Source organism: Rana temporaria, chromosome 3 (assembly GCF_905171775.1).
Source record: "Rana temporaria chromosome 3, aRanTem1.1, whole genome shotgun sequence".
Lineage (NCBI taxonomy): Eukaryota > Metazoa > Chordata > Amphibia > Anura > Ranidae > Rana > Rana temporaria.
Window position 1 is genome coordinate 455,379,426 of NC_053491.1, and position 18,343 is coordinate 455,397,768.

Below are 18,343 nucleotides of genomic sequence, written 5' to 3' on the forward strand. Positions count from 1 at the left end.
TTTTAACGGCACATGCGCCGTCCGTAAAATATCCCAGTGTGCATTGCTCTAAAGTACGCCACAAGGACGTATTGGATTCGACGTGAACGTAAATGACATAAAGCCCTTTTCGCGTACGATTTACACAAACAACGTAAAATTTCAAAACTGCGCCGGCGGGACGTACGTTTCTGAATCAGCGTAAATACCTCATTAGCATATTCCTCGCATAACTATACGGAAGCGCCACCTAGCAGCCAGCGTGATTATGCAGCCTAAGATACGACGGTGTAAGACACTTACACCTGTCGGATCTTAGGGATATCTATGCGTAACTGATTCTCTGAATCAGGCGCATAGATATGACCTCCAGCACTCAGAGATACGACGGCGTATCAGGAGATACGCCATCGTATCTTGTATCTGAATCTGGCCCATAGTTTATAAATTTATAAAAAAATGTATAACATTCATTGTATATATAGGATGCATAAACAAAGGTGCCAAACCACTTGGCAGTGATAGATACAGCATATCAAGCCGCCACATACATATATATTGGAATTGTTGATATACAGTAATACACATCCATCATGAAACTCAACGTGTTTTGCGAGTCACTGCTCGCTTCTTCAGGAGTAGACTTACACTGCATCCAATTCGCAGAACATTTGCAAACATGTCATTTTCAATAGGTATGGGTCACATATGTGCGTTGCATCCGCACTCCCCATTGCACAAAGATCGCGTGCATTTTCTAGGCAGTGCGGTGCGAATTGCAGGCGCATAATCTTCAATGGGAACGCATCTCATTCACAAATGTGTTTTGTTCTGTACAGGAATGCTCTCCCCCTCCCTCCTACACCTCCCCCTCTCCTAGGTCAGCTCATCCGCAGCTACAATGGAGAGGAACCGCTGAATGAATAATTTTTATCTTCGCACAGAAAATGGAGCTGCAATTGGCACTGGACTAGTGTGAACACAGCCTTAAAGCGGAGGTCCAGCTGTAAAAAAAATGTAAGTCATCAGCTAAAAACACTGTAGCTGCAGACTTTTAATCAGCACACTTACCTGTCCAGGGTGCCCGCGATGTCGGCCGCCCGAGGCCGATCCGTCCATCAGATCGGGTCCCGGCGCCGCCATTCGAAGTAAGGGAAACAGGCAGTGGAACTTTGTGGCTTCACTGCCCGTTTCCTACAGTTGCGCGGCGCTTTGTGAATGGTGGCTGTCTTCTGGGACACATATGTCCTAAATGTCCCAGAAGACAGCGGGAGGAGGAGAAGAATGAAGACTACCGCATAATAGGAAGTGGCAGATTAGGACGATCTGCCTAGTAACAGCCATTTCTGGTAAGTATTAAAACAATTTTTTATTCATTTTCGCATTTTTTGGAGCCTTTATTTCATTTATTTTTTATTTTTAGGGGGGACCTCCGCTTTAAAGATCCCATTTAGGGTCATTATTTTCTATGTTAAACTTAAACTTAAAGCTGTTAGTACCTCCCCAGAGGGGCACATTTTCTTCTCAGATGCAAAACTTTGTTTTCTATATTAGAAAGATGTTACTCTTACGTGACTGTTTGCTTTTCTTTTTCATATTCAATAGATGAGTGATGTCTATAGGAATATTACTGGGTTTAAAGAAGTTGAAATACTGTCCATAAGGTATGAAGACATTTTAAAGACATTTTTTGATGCATCAGGAATTTTGTAACTTTTGAATGATAATTCCACATATATACTTTCAGGGCCGCTGAAAGGGGGGACCACCAGTCCTCCTGTAGGGGGCCCTGGCTCACAGGGGGGCCCAAACAGCAGAGGGAATCAGTGCAGTCAGATGAAGGGGCAATTACAGGATGCCCTATGTGACTCCCTGCAGCAGCTGAAAAATTATTTCTCTCCCTCCCACCGTCTTTTAGCTGCTGCAGGGAGAGACACAGACACAGCTGCCGGCTTCCCTGTTCCATTAAAAAAAAAATAACAAATTGTAACACTGTATTGTTTTAATTCCTTGTAAAATTTAATAAAATTCTTGGAAAAAACTAAATTGTAAAAATTGTAAAAAAAAAAATTCAAAACATTTAAATGTTTTTTAAAAAAATATATAAAAATTTTTTGTTCAAAAATGTAAAAAATTATTTAAAAAAAGGGCTAATTCACACAGCTTCTCTGTAATCTTTGTGTCCGCTAAGAATGATTTTAGTATATTTTAAGTGAAAATCTTGTTTTGATATATTTGAGGGGGGCCCTGCCAGGTAGGCTGTATGGGGCCCCCGTGATTTCTAACAGCAGCCCTGTATACTTTATACGGTATTTGTGAAAAAAAAATCCTAATCAGTAAAACATCTATGTCACCGACAGGCAAGGAAGCATTATTGTGGCTCATAGACTTATTATGGTATTAGACTATAAGCCCGATGAGAATATAGATCAAATGTTCAACCAAGCACGTCAAGAGGTAGAAAAAAATCTTGAAGAAATGAGGAAAAACAACTGTGCAGATGCAAACAGTAAGTACAACACATGAAACAGTAAGTACAACACAGCTGCTAGCACTCGACTGGTTTGATTTTTATTTTAGGCTTTATGTGTATGGACGCATAAAATGTTTGGATATTATTGGTTCCTGGGATGTTTTGGAGCTGTGTAGAGAAACATGTGCACGGATGCAATGTCCCAAATGCAGCTAGTGTACATTCAGGCAATGCAAAGCATGGGGGGGGGGTAGCTGGGACAATTGCCCCGGGCGCAACATTTAGAGGGGTGCAGAAATTAGTCCTGTTTTCCCCCAACTCCTGAGTGTGGGACTTATCTCACCGGTGCCAGGGAGGCTGATACTGACTTCTGGCTGCAGTCATCATATTGAGGATGGGCTAAGGCGTGTTTGCAGCTCCATGTGCCCAAACCTGTCAGGAAGCTGACACTGCGCAGCGCTTATTACAGGCAGTGAGGCATTTCCCGATCTGTGCAGCCACGGATCGGGAAATGTCTCACTACCTGTGATTAGCGCTGCACAGTGTGAGCTTCCTGGCGGGCTCGGGCACGTGGAGCTGCAAACACGCCCGAGCCCATACTTAGTCATTATTGGAAAAGTCACAGAGGAAGACATGGAGCAGAAATAGGACACCGTGCTAGAGCTCTGGGGTAGAACATACACACATGGGCCCGGATTCAGATAGCCTTTATGCCGGCGTATCTATTGATACGCCGCGTAAGTGCTACGAAGCGCCGGCGTATCTTCTTTCTGTATTCAGAAAGCAAGATACGCCAGAATTTCCCTAAGATCTGACCGGCGTAAGTGTCTTACACCGTCGTATCTTAGTCTGCATATTTACGCTGGCCGCTAGGTGGCGCTTCCATAGATTTACGCGAGGAATATGCAAATGAGCTAGATACGCCGATTCAGAAACGTACGTCCGGCCGGCACATTTTTTTACGTCGTTTACGTTAGGATTTTTTCGGCGTATAGTTACCCCTGCTATATGAGGCGTATCATATGTTAAGTATGGCCGTCGTGCCCGCGTCGAGTTTTGAAAATTTTACGTAGTTTGCGTAAGTCATTCGCGAATAGGACTGGACGTAATTTTTGTTCACGTCGAAAGCAATGACGATTTGCGGCGGAATTTCGAGCATGCGCACTGGGATTTTTTCACGAACGGCGCATGCGCCGTTGGTAAAAAACGTGAAATATGTGGGGTCACAGTTAATATACATAAAACACGCCCACATCATCCACATTTGAATTAGGCGGGCTTACGCCGATACAGATACGTTACGCCGCCGTAACTAAAGGCGCAAGTTGTTTCTAAATACAGAACTTGCACCCTAAATTATGGCGGCGTAACGTATCTGAGATACATTACACCGGGCGGACAGATAGACCATTCTATCTGAATCTACCCCTCGATCTGTAAGAGAAATCCAATTAAACAACGCTCACTGGCACGCATGCCCACATTCAGGGGTCAGCCTGTTTGTGCTCAGACCATAGGCCGCACGCTGCATCAAATTGGTCTGTATGGCTGTCGTCCCAGAAGGAAGCCTCTTCTATAGATGATGTACAAGAAAGCCTGCAAACAGATTGCTGAAGACAAGCAGACATTGGGGCAGATCCACAGACAGAGTACGACGGCGTATCTACTGATTACTTTCAAATTACCCGAGTCGTATCTTTAGTTTGAATCCTCTGGGTTAGATCCGACAGGTATACGTCCTCGTACGCCTTTCGGATCTAAGATGCAATACTTCGGCGTCCGCTCGGTGGCGTTCACGTCGTTTTCCGCGTCGGGTATGCAAATTAGCTATTTCCGCCGATCCACGAACATACGCGCGGCCGTCGCATTCTCTTACGTCGTCTCCAGTCAGCTTTTTCCATTGTATAGTTAAAGCTGCTTTTTTTTCGGCGTATACCGTATTTATCGGGGTATACTGCGCACTTTTTTGCCCTGAAAATCAGGGCAAAATCGTGGGTGCGCGGTATACGCCGATACCCGCTTTCCCGCTCCAAGTTTTGAATACTGCGCCGACATATACCGAGCGCAGTACACTCGGGTATAGTCGGCCAGTCTCGGCTCCTTCCGCGCTCACGTCCTGGACGTACAGGACGTGAGCGCGAGTGTTGCCGAGCCTGCCCAACAATACACGAGTGTACTGCGCTCTGTATATGTCGGCGCAGTATTCAAACTCGGCGCGGGAAACGAGCGGGGAGGACGCGAGGACGCCACAGAAGGACGCCGGACCCGACGAAGAGGACACCCGAAGCCCGCAGACGGACCCCGGACCCGACGAAGGGGCACCCGAAGCCGCAGAAGGACGCCGGACCCGAAGAAGAGGACACCCGAAGCCCGCAGACGGACACCGGACCCGACGAAGAGGACACCCGAAGCCGCAGACGGACGCCGGACCCGACGAGGCCGCCGATGGATGCCGCGCAAGACACCAAAACTGTAAGTACAAAAAAAACTTTTTTTCCACATGATTGGGGGCCACTTTAGGGGTGCGCGGCATACGCGGGAGCGCGTTATACCGCAATAAATCCGGTAGTTAGATTTGCCATGTTAAGTATGGCCGTCGTTCCCGCATCAAAATTTGAATTGTTTCTTTTTTTTGCGTAAGTCGTCTGTGAATCGGGATGGACGTAAGTCACGTCTAAGTTTAAAAAATGACGTCCTTGTGACGTCATTTTGCGCAATGCACGGCGGAAAATTTAGGGACAGCGCATGCGCAGTTCATTTGGCACGGGGACGCGCTTCATTTAAATGAAACACGCCCCCTACTCGCCGATTTGAATTAGGCGCCCTTACGCCGCGAGAGATAGACTACGCCACCGTATCTTACGGCGCAAATTCTTTGAGGATTCGAAGTTTAAAAATGTAAGTTACAGCGGCGTAGCGTATCTCCCATACGCTGCGCCCGTGCAGATCTCTGTGGATCTGCCCCTAAGTATATGGATTACTGGAACCATGTCCTGTGGTCTGATGAGACCAAGATACACCTATTTGGTTGAGATGGTGTCAAGCGTGTGTGGCGGGGCCTCAGGTAGGCTGTATAGGGCTCTGTTGCCCTGCCTGTTGTAACCAGTTGAACAATAAAGATTTTCGATTTTTAATTTGGCTCTCTTTTCGACCTATTACACTTGAATCAATTCCACCTGACACCGGCCTCTGTAACAGTTGGGATATTATGAAAATACCCCTCTGTTGCCGACATATAACATCAGTGGCAGTGAAAGAATTGAACCTTATTTGTCAGATAGTTGCCCATCATGCTCAGCGTTTAAATCACAGACATCCTAAAGTTACTTATCTTTATGTCATCTGCAAACACAGAAATTATACTTTTTATACCAAACTTTACATCACACAATCTTATGTTTTCCCACCCTCTAGACAACCTGTGTGTTGCCGAAGATTACACAGTGACTGGAACACCACCAAAATCTCTTGAAGGTAGGTGAAATGTTGCGATTTTTCAGTGACTTGTCTTAGGATATTCCAGATACGGTAGCAAGACAAAGCCACATGGTGTCTCTTGTCTCCTCAGAGCAATGCAAGCAAACAGTTGCAGAAGGTTTTCAAGAGTTTTTCACTCCGATTTTTGAATCTGGGAATCCTATCTGCGTGTCTCACTGTGAAAACAAATCTCCTTCTTATGTGGACTGTCATAAAGGAACCTGTCACATCCAGAAGATGATGGGACCCCAGTGCTTGTGAGTATTCTTTGATCTACAGTGCCTTGAAAAAGTATTCATACCTCTTGTAATTTTCCACATTTTGTCATTTTACAACCAAAAACATAAATGTATTTTTTGGGGATTTTTATGTGATAGACCAACACAAAGTGGCACATAATTGTGAAGTGGAAAGAACATTTTTAAATGGTTTCCAATTTTTTTTTACAAATAAAATATGTGAAAAGTGTGGCGTGCATTTGTATTTAGCCTCCTCCATCCCTAACTAAAATCTAGTGGAACTAATTACCTTCAGGAATCACCTAATTAGTAAATAGAGTCCACCTGTGTGTAATTTAATCTCAGTATAAATACAGCTGTTCTGTGAAGCCCTCAGAGGTTTGTTAGATAACCTTAGTGGACAAACAGCATCATGAAGGCCAAGGAACACACCAGACAGGTCAAGGATAAAGTTGTGGAGAAGTTTAAAGCAGGGTTAGGTTATAAACAAATATCCCAAGCTTTGAAAATTTCACGGAGCTCTGTTCAATCCATCATCTGAAAATAGAAAGAGTATGGCACAACTGCAAACCTACCAAGACATGGCCGTCCACCTAAATTGACAGGCCGGGCAAGGAGAGCATTAATCAGAGAAGCAGTCAAAAGGCCCATGGTAACTCTGGAGGAGCTGCAGAGATCCACAACTCAGGTGGGAGAATCTGTCCACAGGACAACTATTAGTTGTGTTATCCACAAATCTGCCCTTCATGGAAGAGTGGCAAGAGGAAAGTCATTGATGAATGAAAGACATTAGAAGTCCTGTTTGCAGTTTGCGAGAAGCCATGTGGGGGACACAGCAAACATGTGAAAGAAGGTGTTCTGGTCAGATGAGACCAAAATTTTAGTTTTTGGCCTAAAAGCCAAATGCTATGTGTTTGGCGGAAAACTATCCCCACTGTGAAACATGATGGTGGCAGCATCATGTTGTGCGGATGCTTTTCTTCAGCAGGGACAGGGAAGATGGTTGGTCAAAGTTGATGGGAAGATGGATGAAGCCAAATACAGGGTAATTTTAGAAGAAAACCTGTTGGCTGGAGCGGAGGTTCACCTTCCAGCAGGACAACGACCCTAAACATACAGCCAGAGCTACAATGGAATGGTTGTGATCAAAGCATATTCATGTGTTAGAATGGCCCAGTCAAAGTCCAGACCTAAATCCAATTGAGAATCTTTGGCAAGACTTGAAAATTTCTGTTCTCAGACGCTCTCCATCCAATCTGACAGGGCTTGAGCTTATTTGCAAAGAAGAATGGGCAAACATTTCACTCTCTAGATGTGCCAAGCTGGTAGAGACATCCCCAAAAAGGCTTTCAGCTGTAATTGCAGTGAAAGGGGGTTCTACAAAGTATTGACTCAGGGGGGCTGAATAAAAATCTTAGGTAGGGCAGTTGTGGGGCAAGGGGAGTAAAAACGCTTCTATTTTTCCACCCCCAACCACAAGTGTAAGCTAAGCTCAAAAGACATGTCTTAAAGCATGCACTGAGCCCCATAGCTCAGGGCACATATCAGTGGGCAATTTGTTGTGGTACAGCAACCCCAAGGGCCATCCCACATCAGTAATCCTAATGCTGCCATCAACTTGTTATTCTCGTTGTGGTGCCTGTCCCAGTGTTGTGTCAGTCTTAGGAGGACTTCTTAGCCATCTATGGATCCGGGGGGAACCGGAGGAAGGAAAGGCTGTTGAGGTTCTCTAAGGGAGAGGATAGCTAAGGGGCTCTTGGGGGGTATTGAGGAGTAGGGGGGAAGGTCTAGGGTTGAGTTGTTCCCTACTCACCTAACTCAGTCCTTTTTCTCATTGTCTTAAATGATTTAATGATACAAAAAAGATTCACTGGCGCTCTATGGGTTAACACTATAGTCCAATATAATATTTAAGACCCTCGTATGGGCTGTAAACGATCCGTGCTGCAGAAATCCAGGTACCTAGAAGTACCACCAAAATACAGTTACAACAAAAAGGAATTCTGCGCTCATAAAGGTTTACCACTCTAATTCCACATGATGTTTGTGAGGAATAACATTCAGTAGATCTCAGTTTGTTCGGAAGAACCAGTTCTTTATGTAGAAAAGATAAACAAATGTATACAGCACAACGCAAAAAAATGTTCCCAGTGCCTGCATGAACACACACACAATCTTTCAGGGCTTCAAGGGTTAAAATTTTGCAATTTTGTTTCCAGCTGCATTCATAGAAAACAACCGTGCTGATTGTAATTGGAGTACATTACCCAGGACGTCACTATGGCGTTTGATGTCACTTCCTAGTTAATATCTGGCATCTGGGCTCCTGTACACTCTCCTGTATGTGTCCAAACGTACTCCAGCCTCAGTGTTTGCAGCTGCTAGGAGCGCAGCACAGAGATGACAGCCATGGAGAGACAATCTTCCTGTTGGAACGTGCTGACAAGCAAGAGAAAATTTCAGCCGAATGTTAGGCGCCCTCCAGTGGACAAAGTGCAAATTGCATTGAGGAAAAAAAATTGTAAATGGCGATTATAAATGAAAATCTTTTCTTGATATTACTGACTTAGGTCTTCCAAAATAAAAGAGGGGTTTTGAAACAGTCCCAGACTACGCGTTTCGCCCTATCCAGGGCTTTGTCACAGTCATTAGGACTCAAAATTGAAAATGTATTTATATAGACTAAAAAAGGGGAGGATTTTAATGAAGGGGAGGGGAACAGGAAATGATGTATCAAAACCGAGAATTTTAACCCTTGACAAGAACATAACATAACATAAATCAAATATAAGCATACACACACAATTTACATCAATATTTAAAATGTTAAAAAATTATTATTCTCATATACTTTTAAAATCATGAATGTAAAAAGACAATGCTATTTTTGTCTGTGTAAAATAATACACTCTCTCATTATATATGGTACCAACATACCTATATAGGAGCACTCCGTTACTATACTGCCCTCTAGTGGTAGAACATAAAATATATTGCTAAAATATTCAGTAGAATAAACATATGATTAAAAAGTCAGAAAGAAGATAATTTTTTGATTAGATGAGAACATTGACCTCAATTTCCTCATTTAACCCCTTGGGTGCCAAACAATCAAATCTATGTATCCAAAAGACCTCCCTTCTACACAGAAGGGAGAATCTTTCATTAGCGGTCAGGGTTCCTTTTGGAATGTGCTCTATCACAAAGACTTCTAGGTGTTTGAAGTCCTTGTTATGACAAAGATTGTAACTGTTAAATGATTTAAGGCAGCTTCTCATTCTTCCTTTCTAGTCATATGATATAACATGACAAGGGGAGACAGAAAAAATATCAGTGTGCCCTCACTGCCCATTGATGCCACACCGAGACGGAAAAGAGTTCTCAGCGGGCACCTGCTCTCATCTTCCCAATGCAGGCTTCTGTTGGAGACAGGAGTGAGCAGAACCCTCCCTCCAGGAGCTATTGAGGCCCCTGATCAAGTGAGTTGCAGAAAAATAGAGTTGCTGAGGCTCCATATACACTCTGACTCCACGTGTCAATACCCGCTTTAGGGGCACTTTACCCTTGTCCTGGCCCTGCCAGCAACTAACCAGCAATAGAGTCACTAAAACGAGCATGCTCCTTCGGCACTGTTCCCTTATGGACAAGACTCTGCAGAACCTACTTCATCAGGAAAGGCGCACCTACCAGGTGACACCCAGAGGTAGTCACACCGCAGAAGTCAATGAGTGCTGTCTTATCCAGCTCATTCACTACAGGATTTTTGTTTGTAATGGAAAAATTCCCCAGCAGTTGATCCAGCTACACACAACCAACCAAATTATGAACTTTTTCCATCATTTAGAAGGAAAAAAAATAGGATTTTGTTGCTATTTAATGCCCATATAGGCTCCTTACAGCCTGGAATGTGATAAGTATCTTAATCTTTTGGAACCTCTTCACTTTGCTACTATTTCCTAACGTGTACAGTACCTGCTAGTAGACAAGACTACTGACCACATATGACATTCCTAAGCTTGAACAGTGATCCCCTAAATGGTAATTTCATTCCTTGAACAATACCATGGGGTGTACCAGCGGTATGCAAAGAGTAGGGTGACCACATTTCCAAAATGCCATTCAGGGACACCCCCCTTCCCAAAAATCAGCCTGTGCTGTAACAAATCACAGCACAGTGATTGGACACAAGAGGTGGGATCTATGATTTCTTCAATCACAAGCAGGGGGTGGGATTGTGCTTCTCCAGGCATTCCCGACCAGGACATGTACTGTCAATGAGTAAAGCTGTCATGTGGCCGCCTTTTTTGGGGGCATCAGATTGGCCCGGGGAGTGGCTGTGCCAGTTTCATTCCAGGACACTGTGTTGTCCTGGAATGAAGGTGCCCGGGACAGACCTGCAAAATGCGGGACTGTCCCTGGCAATCGGGGACACGTGGTCACCCTAGCAAAGAGGTAGATCGGCACTCTTGATGGATAATGTGAAATTAATACTTTAATGAAGCAACTTTAAAAGCAGCAAACTTATGCTATGTGTTTTGGAATGGAAACAGTCCTTTCTCAAGCAATACACAAAAGCTCACATGGACCTGTCATACATATCCTCATTGCAATATGCAAAACCTTGACTGGCACATATTAAATAACATGTAATATCTAGATTAGGACAAATTCTCCCTTGCAGTGGGGTTAGGGGAGAATAAAAATACTTTTACTTACCCAATCCTCAGCCATCTCCGCAGACAGCGCTCCCCCATGCTCACCAGTGGACTGTTCCTTGGAGTACTTACATCCAATACAGGACTTTGTTCCCTGCATTGTTCTTGGTGACATTAGTACCTTTGCTCACTGGAGCATGGGGGGAGACGCTACAGTGATTGGTCGAGCAACACAGAATAGTGGAAGATTGAAAAAGTAAGTCTACTGTTCCATGATCCCTTGACCTAAACCAGCAGTTAACCTTTGCAGTGCAGGCCAAGCCTCAGAGCAAGGGAGAATTTTGAAGGTTTCATGGAATTGAAGGGTAGGACATTAATAATGGAAGTATGTTCACCAATGAGGTTAACAGTCTTGTTACATATTTTTTATTTTATTTTTTTCAGTTGCCCAGCATTGGACAAGTATATGTACACAAAATCAGACTGTACAGGCTCAATTCTTAAGGATGCTTTATATGGCGGCGTGGGAGCAGCCATTGGTGTCTTGGTCGTCATCATTTGCACTGTACTATTCCTCTTGTACAGATCTAAAACGTCAAACAAGGACAGGTGAGACCATAAGCAAGATATAGTACATCTACTCTGTGGTTCTGCAAACACTATGGCCCGGATTCATGTAGAGCCGCGGAAAATTGTGCGGGCATAACGTATCTGATTTACGTTATGCCATGGGCAAGTGCTGTATTCTCAAAGCACTTGCTCCGTAAGTTGCGGTGGCGTAGCGTAAATCGCCGGCGTAAGCCCGCCTAATTCAAATTTGGATCAGGGGGGTGTGTTTTATGCAAAACTACTGTGACCCTACGTGGTTGACGTTTTTGCGGAACGTCGCATGCGCCGTCCGTGGAATTTCCCAGTGTGCATTGCTCCAAAGTACGCCGCAAGGACTTCATTGGTTTCGACGTGAACGTAAATGACGTCCAGCCCCATTAACGGACGACTTACGCAAACATAGTAACTTTTTCAAATTTCGACGCGGGAACAACGGCCATACTTAACATTGGCTGTGCCTCATATAGCAGGGGTAACTTTACGCCGGGAAAAGCCTAACATAAACGTCGTAACTTTACTGCGTCGGCCGCGCATACGTTCGGGAATTCGCGTATCTAGCTAATTTGCATACTCGACGCGGAATTCGACGGAAGCGGCACCTAGCGATCAAAAAGAAAATGCAGTTAAGATCCAACGGCGTAAGAGACTTACGCCTGTCTGATCTAATGGATATCTATGCGTAACTGATTCTAGGAATCAGACGCATAGATACGATGGGTCAGATTAGGACTTACGACGGCGTACATGGCAATGCGCCGTCGTAAGTCCTTTGAGAATCTGGGCCTATCTGTATAAACAGCATGTGTCCCTATATAATAATAACATCTAACTTCAGACATTTGTTAGATTTGGATAGAGTGGGTTGAAATTTAAATCTAAGTACGGCACCCATTTCTATCTGTGAACCTATTGGGGAGATTTTTTTTTTGTATTACTCCTAGTCCTTGTGGCACCCATGGAAAAACAGGGGCATAGGCATCTGTGAAACAGGAAGGCATGAATGTAAAAAAAAAAAAAAACACTTACGCCGCATACACACGGTCGGAATTTCCAATGGAAAAAAATCGGATGTTTTTTCCGATTGAATTCCACTCAAGCTTGGCTTGCATAAACACGGTCACACCAAATTCCGACTGTCAAGAACGCGGTGACGTACAACACTACGCTGAGCTGAGAAAATTTAAGTTCAATGCTTCCGAGTATGCGTCGACTTTTTCCCGTCGGAATTCCATACAGACGAACGGATTTTCCGATAGGAATTTTTTCCCTCTGTTGTAAAATAATGAGATGGGATGAGAAATAAATTAGATTAATGTTGGTATTAGTCATGTTAAAAAACTGAGCTCTGTGCAAACGCAGAGAAATAGTGGTGTTTGGGTTAGAGTGTATGATATGCACGACTTTTCAATGGTTGAGTGAGGATATTGTAAAGTCTATTTGTAAGGTCCTAAAACTTTTAAGTGCTGGGCCCACTAAAAGGTCATAAGTCACACCTTTTCCCTTGGTTTCCCATTGTGTAATGTTAAGGTCAGGAATAATAATGGGCAAACTAAGAATAGGAAGGGAGAATGTAGGATCTTATTGGATCTTCAAGAGGCATATCCAGTAAAATATGTCACGCCTGTCGTGTAGCTATTATAGTTGGAGATAGTGAAGTGGAGGTACATGAAATATTATGGCTAGCCATTAAATAGTTGTATAAGCTGTTACCCTAAATTTGATGGCTTTCCAGTCCAACCCAGAGAGTGTGAAGGGCCTGGGGAAATTATGCCTTCAGAGAGAGAGAGAGAGAGACTTGTAAAGCGCAACACATGCGAACTGAATCTCCTCTGGGCGCTGTATCCATTTCATGGGTAAGGAACCCCTTGACCTCAGAAGAGATGGGTTTTAATCTTTCTCCTGAAGGCCAAGTGGTCCGACTCCAGTCGGATGGTGGTTGGTAGTGCATTCCACAGGCGAGGTCCCTGGACTGCAAATCTTCGATCTCCTTTGGCCTTGTATCTGGCTTTAGGTATCTGGACAAGGTTTTGATTGGTGGATCGCAGAATGCGATTGGGGTTATGGGCTTTTATTTTTTCGCATAGATATTGGGGGGCGTTTCCTTGAATACACTTATCCATTAGGCAGAGTGCCTTGAAAGTGATTCTGTCTTTTACTGGCAACCAATGAAGGGATCTCAGTGAAGGTGAGATTGATTCCCATGGTTTTTTCCCAGTCACTAGTCGAGCGGCCGTATTTTGAACGACTTGCAGACGAGTGATTTGGTATTTGGGGAGTCCTAGATAGAGGGCATTTGCGTAGTCGAGTCTGGAATTGATGATTGTTCCCACCACGACTGCAATGTCCTCTTTCGGGATAAAGGGCGTGAGTCTGCGTAGTAGACGCAGCAGATGGTGGGATCCGCTGACTACTGACCCTATTTGTGCATCCATTGTCATGTAGGTATCGAAAATGACTCCGAGACTTTTGACTTTGGTGCTAGGGGTGATAGTTTTACCCAGAATGGGTGGGGAAGTCCATGTTGACGCGGGGTGATTTTTCCGGTTAGCGTGAAACAGGAGAAGTTCTGTTTTCGAACCATGCGGAAATACAGTTGTGTGTCGTCTGCATAGGAGTGGTAAAGTAACTTCTGGTTACTGATGACTTCAAGTAAGTAAGAAGCAATGCTAACTAATGGTCTTTAATTAATACATACCCAACACACCACCTGCTTACCTAGTTGCCACTAATTTAATTGCAGTTACAAAAAGAATTAGGTACAGGAATAGGCAGTGTTCTAAACATATATACATATATAGTAATTGAAGTAACAGTATCATCTTGAAAGCTGCCAAAGGACATGACCATGACAATTCAACTTCTGCTAGGCTTGAAGAAAAGCGTGTGGATAATTTGCTGTGATAAGGTTTCCCACATTAGGAGTTAAAGCGGAGGTTCCGCAGTTTCTCAATTTTTTAGTTGTATGTGCAATGCATAATGACTCATCTAAATGTAGCACTCACTTGCTAGCCGCTTCTAATAGTTTTGCTTTGTTTTCCATGAGAAAGAAGAAGTTTTAAAATTTCATCCTGGCGTTTCCCATCTTGCTTGTGGGCATTGTGAAGCCCACAAGCAAAGACTTCCGGGAAGCGGTGATGCGCCCTCATTACATGACCCACTTGTTGAGTCACATGACCCGTTTGTCGAGTCACGTGACCCACGAGATAGCACGAGAACACTGGGGTAGATTCAGGTAGCTTTGCCCATTTTTTACAGAGGCGCAGCGCACCGTTTTGCCGCTGCGCCTCCGTAAATTTCCTGCGCTACGCTTGATTCACGGAGCAGTAGCTCAGTAAATTGTGTGTGCGCTCCGGAAAACTGCCCGGCGTAAGGGCGCGTAATTTAAATGATCCCGTAGGGGGCGTGGATCAGTTTAAATTAGGCGCGTTCCCACGCCGAGCGTAGTGCGCATGCTCCGTCGGGAAACTTTCCCGACGTGCATTGCGGTAAATGACGTCGCAAGGACGTCATTTGCTTCAAAGTGAACGTGAATGGCGTCCAGCGCCATTCACGATTCACTTACGCAAACGACGTAATTTTTCAAAAACGCGACGCGGGAATGACGGGTATACGTAGCATTGGTTGCCCCTGCTAATAGCAGGGGCAGCCTTACGCAAAAAACGACGTACGCAAACAACGTAAACTGCGTACGCACGGCGCGCGTACGGTTGTGAATCTGAATTAGTATGCAATTTGCATACTCTACGCTGACCACTACGGGAACGCTACTTAGCGGCCTGCGTAAGAATGCAGCCTAAGATATGACGGCATAAGAGCCTTATGCCAGGCATATCTTAGGCTGCAGTCGGCGTATCGAGGTTCCTGAATCAGGAGCATTCGATACGCCGGCGCAAGTAAGCAATTGCGCTGCGTAACTATGGTTACGCAGACGCAATTGCTTTTTGAATCTGGGCCACTGTTATTGCAAGTACAGATCGTCTCCTGAGAATATCGACACATAACTCCCAGGAGACATTGCGCACAGCTCCCATCACACACTGGGCCGTCGGGGAAAAGGAGCGACACGCCCACTACCGCGGGGAACAGTACCCGGAAGCTAGATGAAAAACATCAGAATCAAGGTAATATTTGACCTCCGGAAAAAATAAATAATGGATTCTACATGTATTAATGCTGCAGTTCTTAGTAATATAAAGTTCAGATTGAGGGTGAACCTCCACTTTAAGGTTATACCTAAGTAATGTATCCCTTCCTGTTGCCGCACATATGGGAATGTAGACTTAAAGGATCACTAAAGGAATTTTTTTTTTTAGCTAAATAGCTTCCTTTACCTTACTGCAGTACTGGTTTCATGTCCTTATTGCTCGTTTTTGCTTTGATGTTGCTGTAAACTGCTCTGATCTCCACACTTCCTGGTTGCCTGTTTCCTTATAACCATCATACTGGGAGCTTTTCATGATGGTCTAAGCTGTCATTACTGTGTGTCTAAAACTTAACAGAACCAATCAGATTAATTTTAAAAACAAAACACTGCCCTGGATTTGTTTGTTTTTGTTCTGTGGGTCTCTTTACTTCACATAAACATGAAACCAGTTTAACCACTTAAGCCCCGGACCAATATGCAGCCTAAAGACCCAAGGTATTTTTACAGTTCGGGACTGCGTCGCTTTAACAGACAATTGCGCGGTCGTGCGACGTGGCTCCCAAACAAAATTGGCGTCCTTTTTTCCCCACAAATAGAGCTTTCTTTTGGTGGTATTTGATCACATCTGCGGTTTTTAGTTTTTGCGCTATAAACAAAAATAGATAATTTTGAAAAAAAAGCAATATTTTTTACTTTTTGCTGTAATAAATATCCCCCAAAAACATATATAAAAACATTTTTTTTCCTCAGTTTAGGCCGATACGTATTCTTCTACCTATTTTTAGTAAAAAAAATCGCAATAAGCGTTTATCGATTGGTTTGCGCAAAATTTATAGTGTTTACAAAATAGGGGATAGTTTTATTGCATTTTTTTTTTTTATTTTTTTTTTACTACTAATGGCGGCGATCAGCAATTTTTTTCGTGACTGCGACATTATGGCGGACACTTCGGACAATTTTGACACATTTTTGGGACCATTGTCATTTTCACAGCAAAAAATGCATTTAAATTGCATTCTTTATTGTGAAAATGACAGTTGCAGTTTGGGAGTTAACCACAGGTGGCGCTGTAGGAGTTAGGGTGCACCTAGTATGTGTTTACAACTGTTTGGGGGTGTGGCTGTAGGAATGACGTCATCGATCGTGTCTTCCCTATAAAGGGAATGACGCGATCGATGCGCCGCCATAGTGAAGGACGGGGAAGCCGTGTTTACACACGGCTCTCCTCGTTCTTCAGCTCCGGGGAGCGATCGCGACGGAGCGGCTATAAACAAATAGCCGCGCCGTGGTCCCGGATCGCTCCCCGAGCGGACCCGACCTCCGCATGTAGCGGGGGGGGGTCCCGATCGGACCCCCCACCCGCTAATAGGCGAGGACGTACCTATACGCCCATGTGCCTGTACGTGCCATATTGTGGACGTATATGTACATGGGCTGGTCCTTAAGTGGTTAAAAACTAAAGTGAAACTGTAGGCACATTATATGATTGAATTTAATCTATTTTTAATCATTTTTAAAAGGAATCAGTTAACTTTTATGTCTCTATACCCTGTAAACAGTCATTTCAGCAAAACATTTTTTTCCTTTAGTGACCCTTTAAGCTTCTGTTTCAGAGAGGTAGGAATACTCAGATCCAGTATATATTATTTTGTTTAATTAATCTGGAAGTATGATATTTGAATAAACAAGGTCAAAGCTGAGTGAACTGAAGCCAGGGAATTCTCCACATCAGTTAACATCAAAATTATATCATCGGCAAAAAGCCTAATGGTGTGCATTGTATTTTGTGTGTGAACATGCATGCTGTAGGATATGAATGTGTCCATCTGTTTCTGTAGAGTAGACAAGTAATTTGTGCGCCTATTTGTGTTAAGTAGAATAGTAATTTGGTAAGAGTTGGGAAAATTACAGTCCATAGAATACATTGATACATTGGAGAACCCTGATTGGGGTTTTCCTGCTCTCTATGTCTATATTGAATAGATTTCCACTAACTTCCTATCCCAAGGAAAGGTTGCCACAGGGGCCTAATGTGACACTATTAACCACCCTTAAAATTGGGTTCTACATGACAAGGGGGGTAATCCACAAAAGGGATACGCCGGCGTATCTACTGATACGCCGTCGTATCTACTGATACGCCGGCGTATCCCTGTTTCTATCTATGGAACTGATCCACAGAATCAGTTTACCATAGATAGGCAGAAGATCCGACATGTGTAATTGAATTACACTGTCGGATCTTAAGGATGCAATTCTAGGCCGGCCGCTAGGTGGCGAGGCCATTGCGGCCGGCCTAGAATATGCAAATGAACACATTTACGGCGATCCACAAACGTTCCGACGGGCCCGTCGCGCTAAATCTACGTCGTTTACGTCGAGTTACGCCGCGTAAAAATAGGGCTGAGTCCTATTTGACTAAGCCCTATTAAGTATGGCCGCCATTCCCGTGTCGAAATTTTAAACTCTACGTCGTTTGCGTAAGACGTTCGTGAACGGCGCTGGACGCCATTTACGTTAACGTCTAAGCAAATGACGTCGGAGCGACGTCAGTTAGCGCAATGCATGTCGGGTAAGTTACCCGACGGAGCATGCGCAGTACGTCCGGCGCGGGAGCGCGCCTAATTTAAATGGGACTCGCCCCATTAGATTCGGCACGCCTTGCGCCGGACGGATTTGAGTTACACCGCCGCAAATTTCCAGGTAAGTGTGTTGTGGATCGATACCTAACTTAGGAAATTTGCAGCAGTGTAACTTAAATCACTTA

General features: G+C 44.1%; 1 protein-coding gene across 1 annotated transcript in view; it reads left to right on the forward strand.

Moving 5' to 3' along the window:
• Positions 1-13,183, forward strand: part of LOC120930569 (mucin-2-like) — a 32,399-nt gene extending 19,216 nt beyond the window's left edge. Inside the window, exons 4-9 of the mRNA XM_040341744.1 lie at positions 1,585-1,643; positions 2,340-2,488; positions 5,867-5,926; positions 6,021-6,186; positions 11,268-11,432; positions 13,165-13,183. Coding sequence (XP_040197678.1) covers positions 1,585-1,643; positions 2,340-2,488; positions 5,867-5,926; positions 6,021-6,186; positions 11,268-11,432; positions 13,165-13,183 — 618 coding nt within the window. The remainder of the gene's footprint in view (positions 1-1,584; positions 1,644-2,339; positions 2,489-5,866; positions 5,927-6,020; positions 6,187-11,267; positions 11,433-13,164) is intronic.
• The last annotated feature ends 5,160 nt before the right edge of the window (positions 13,184-18,343 follow it).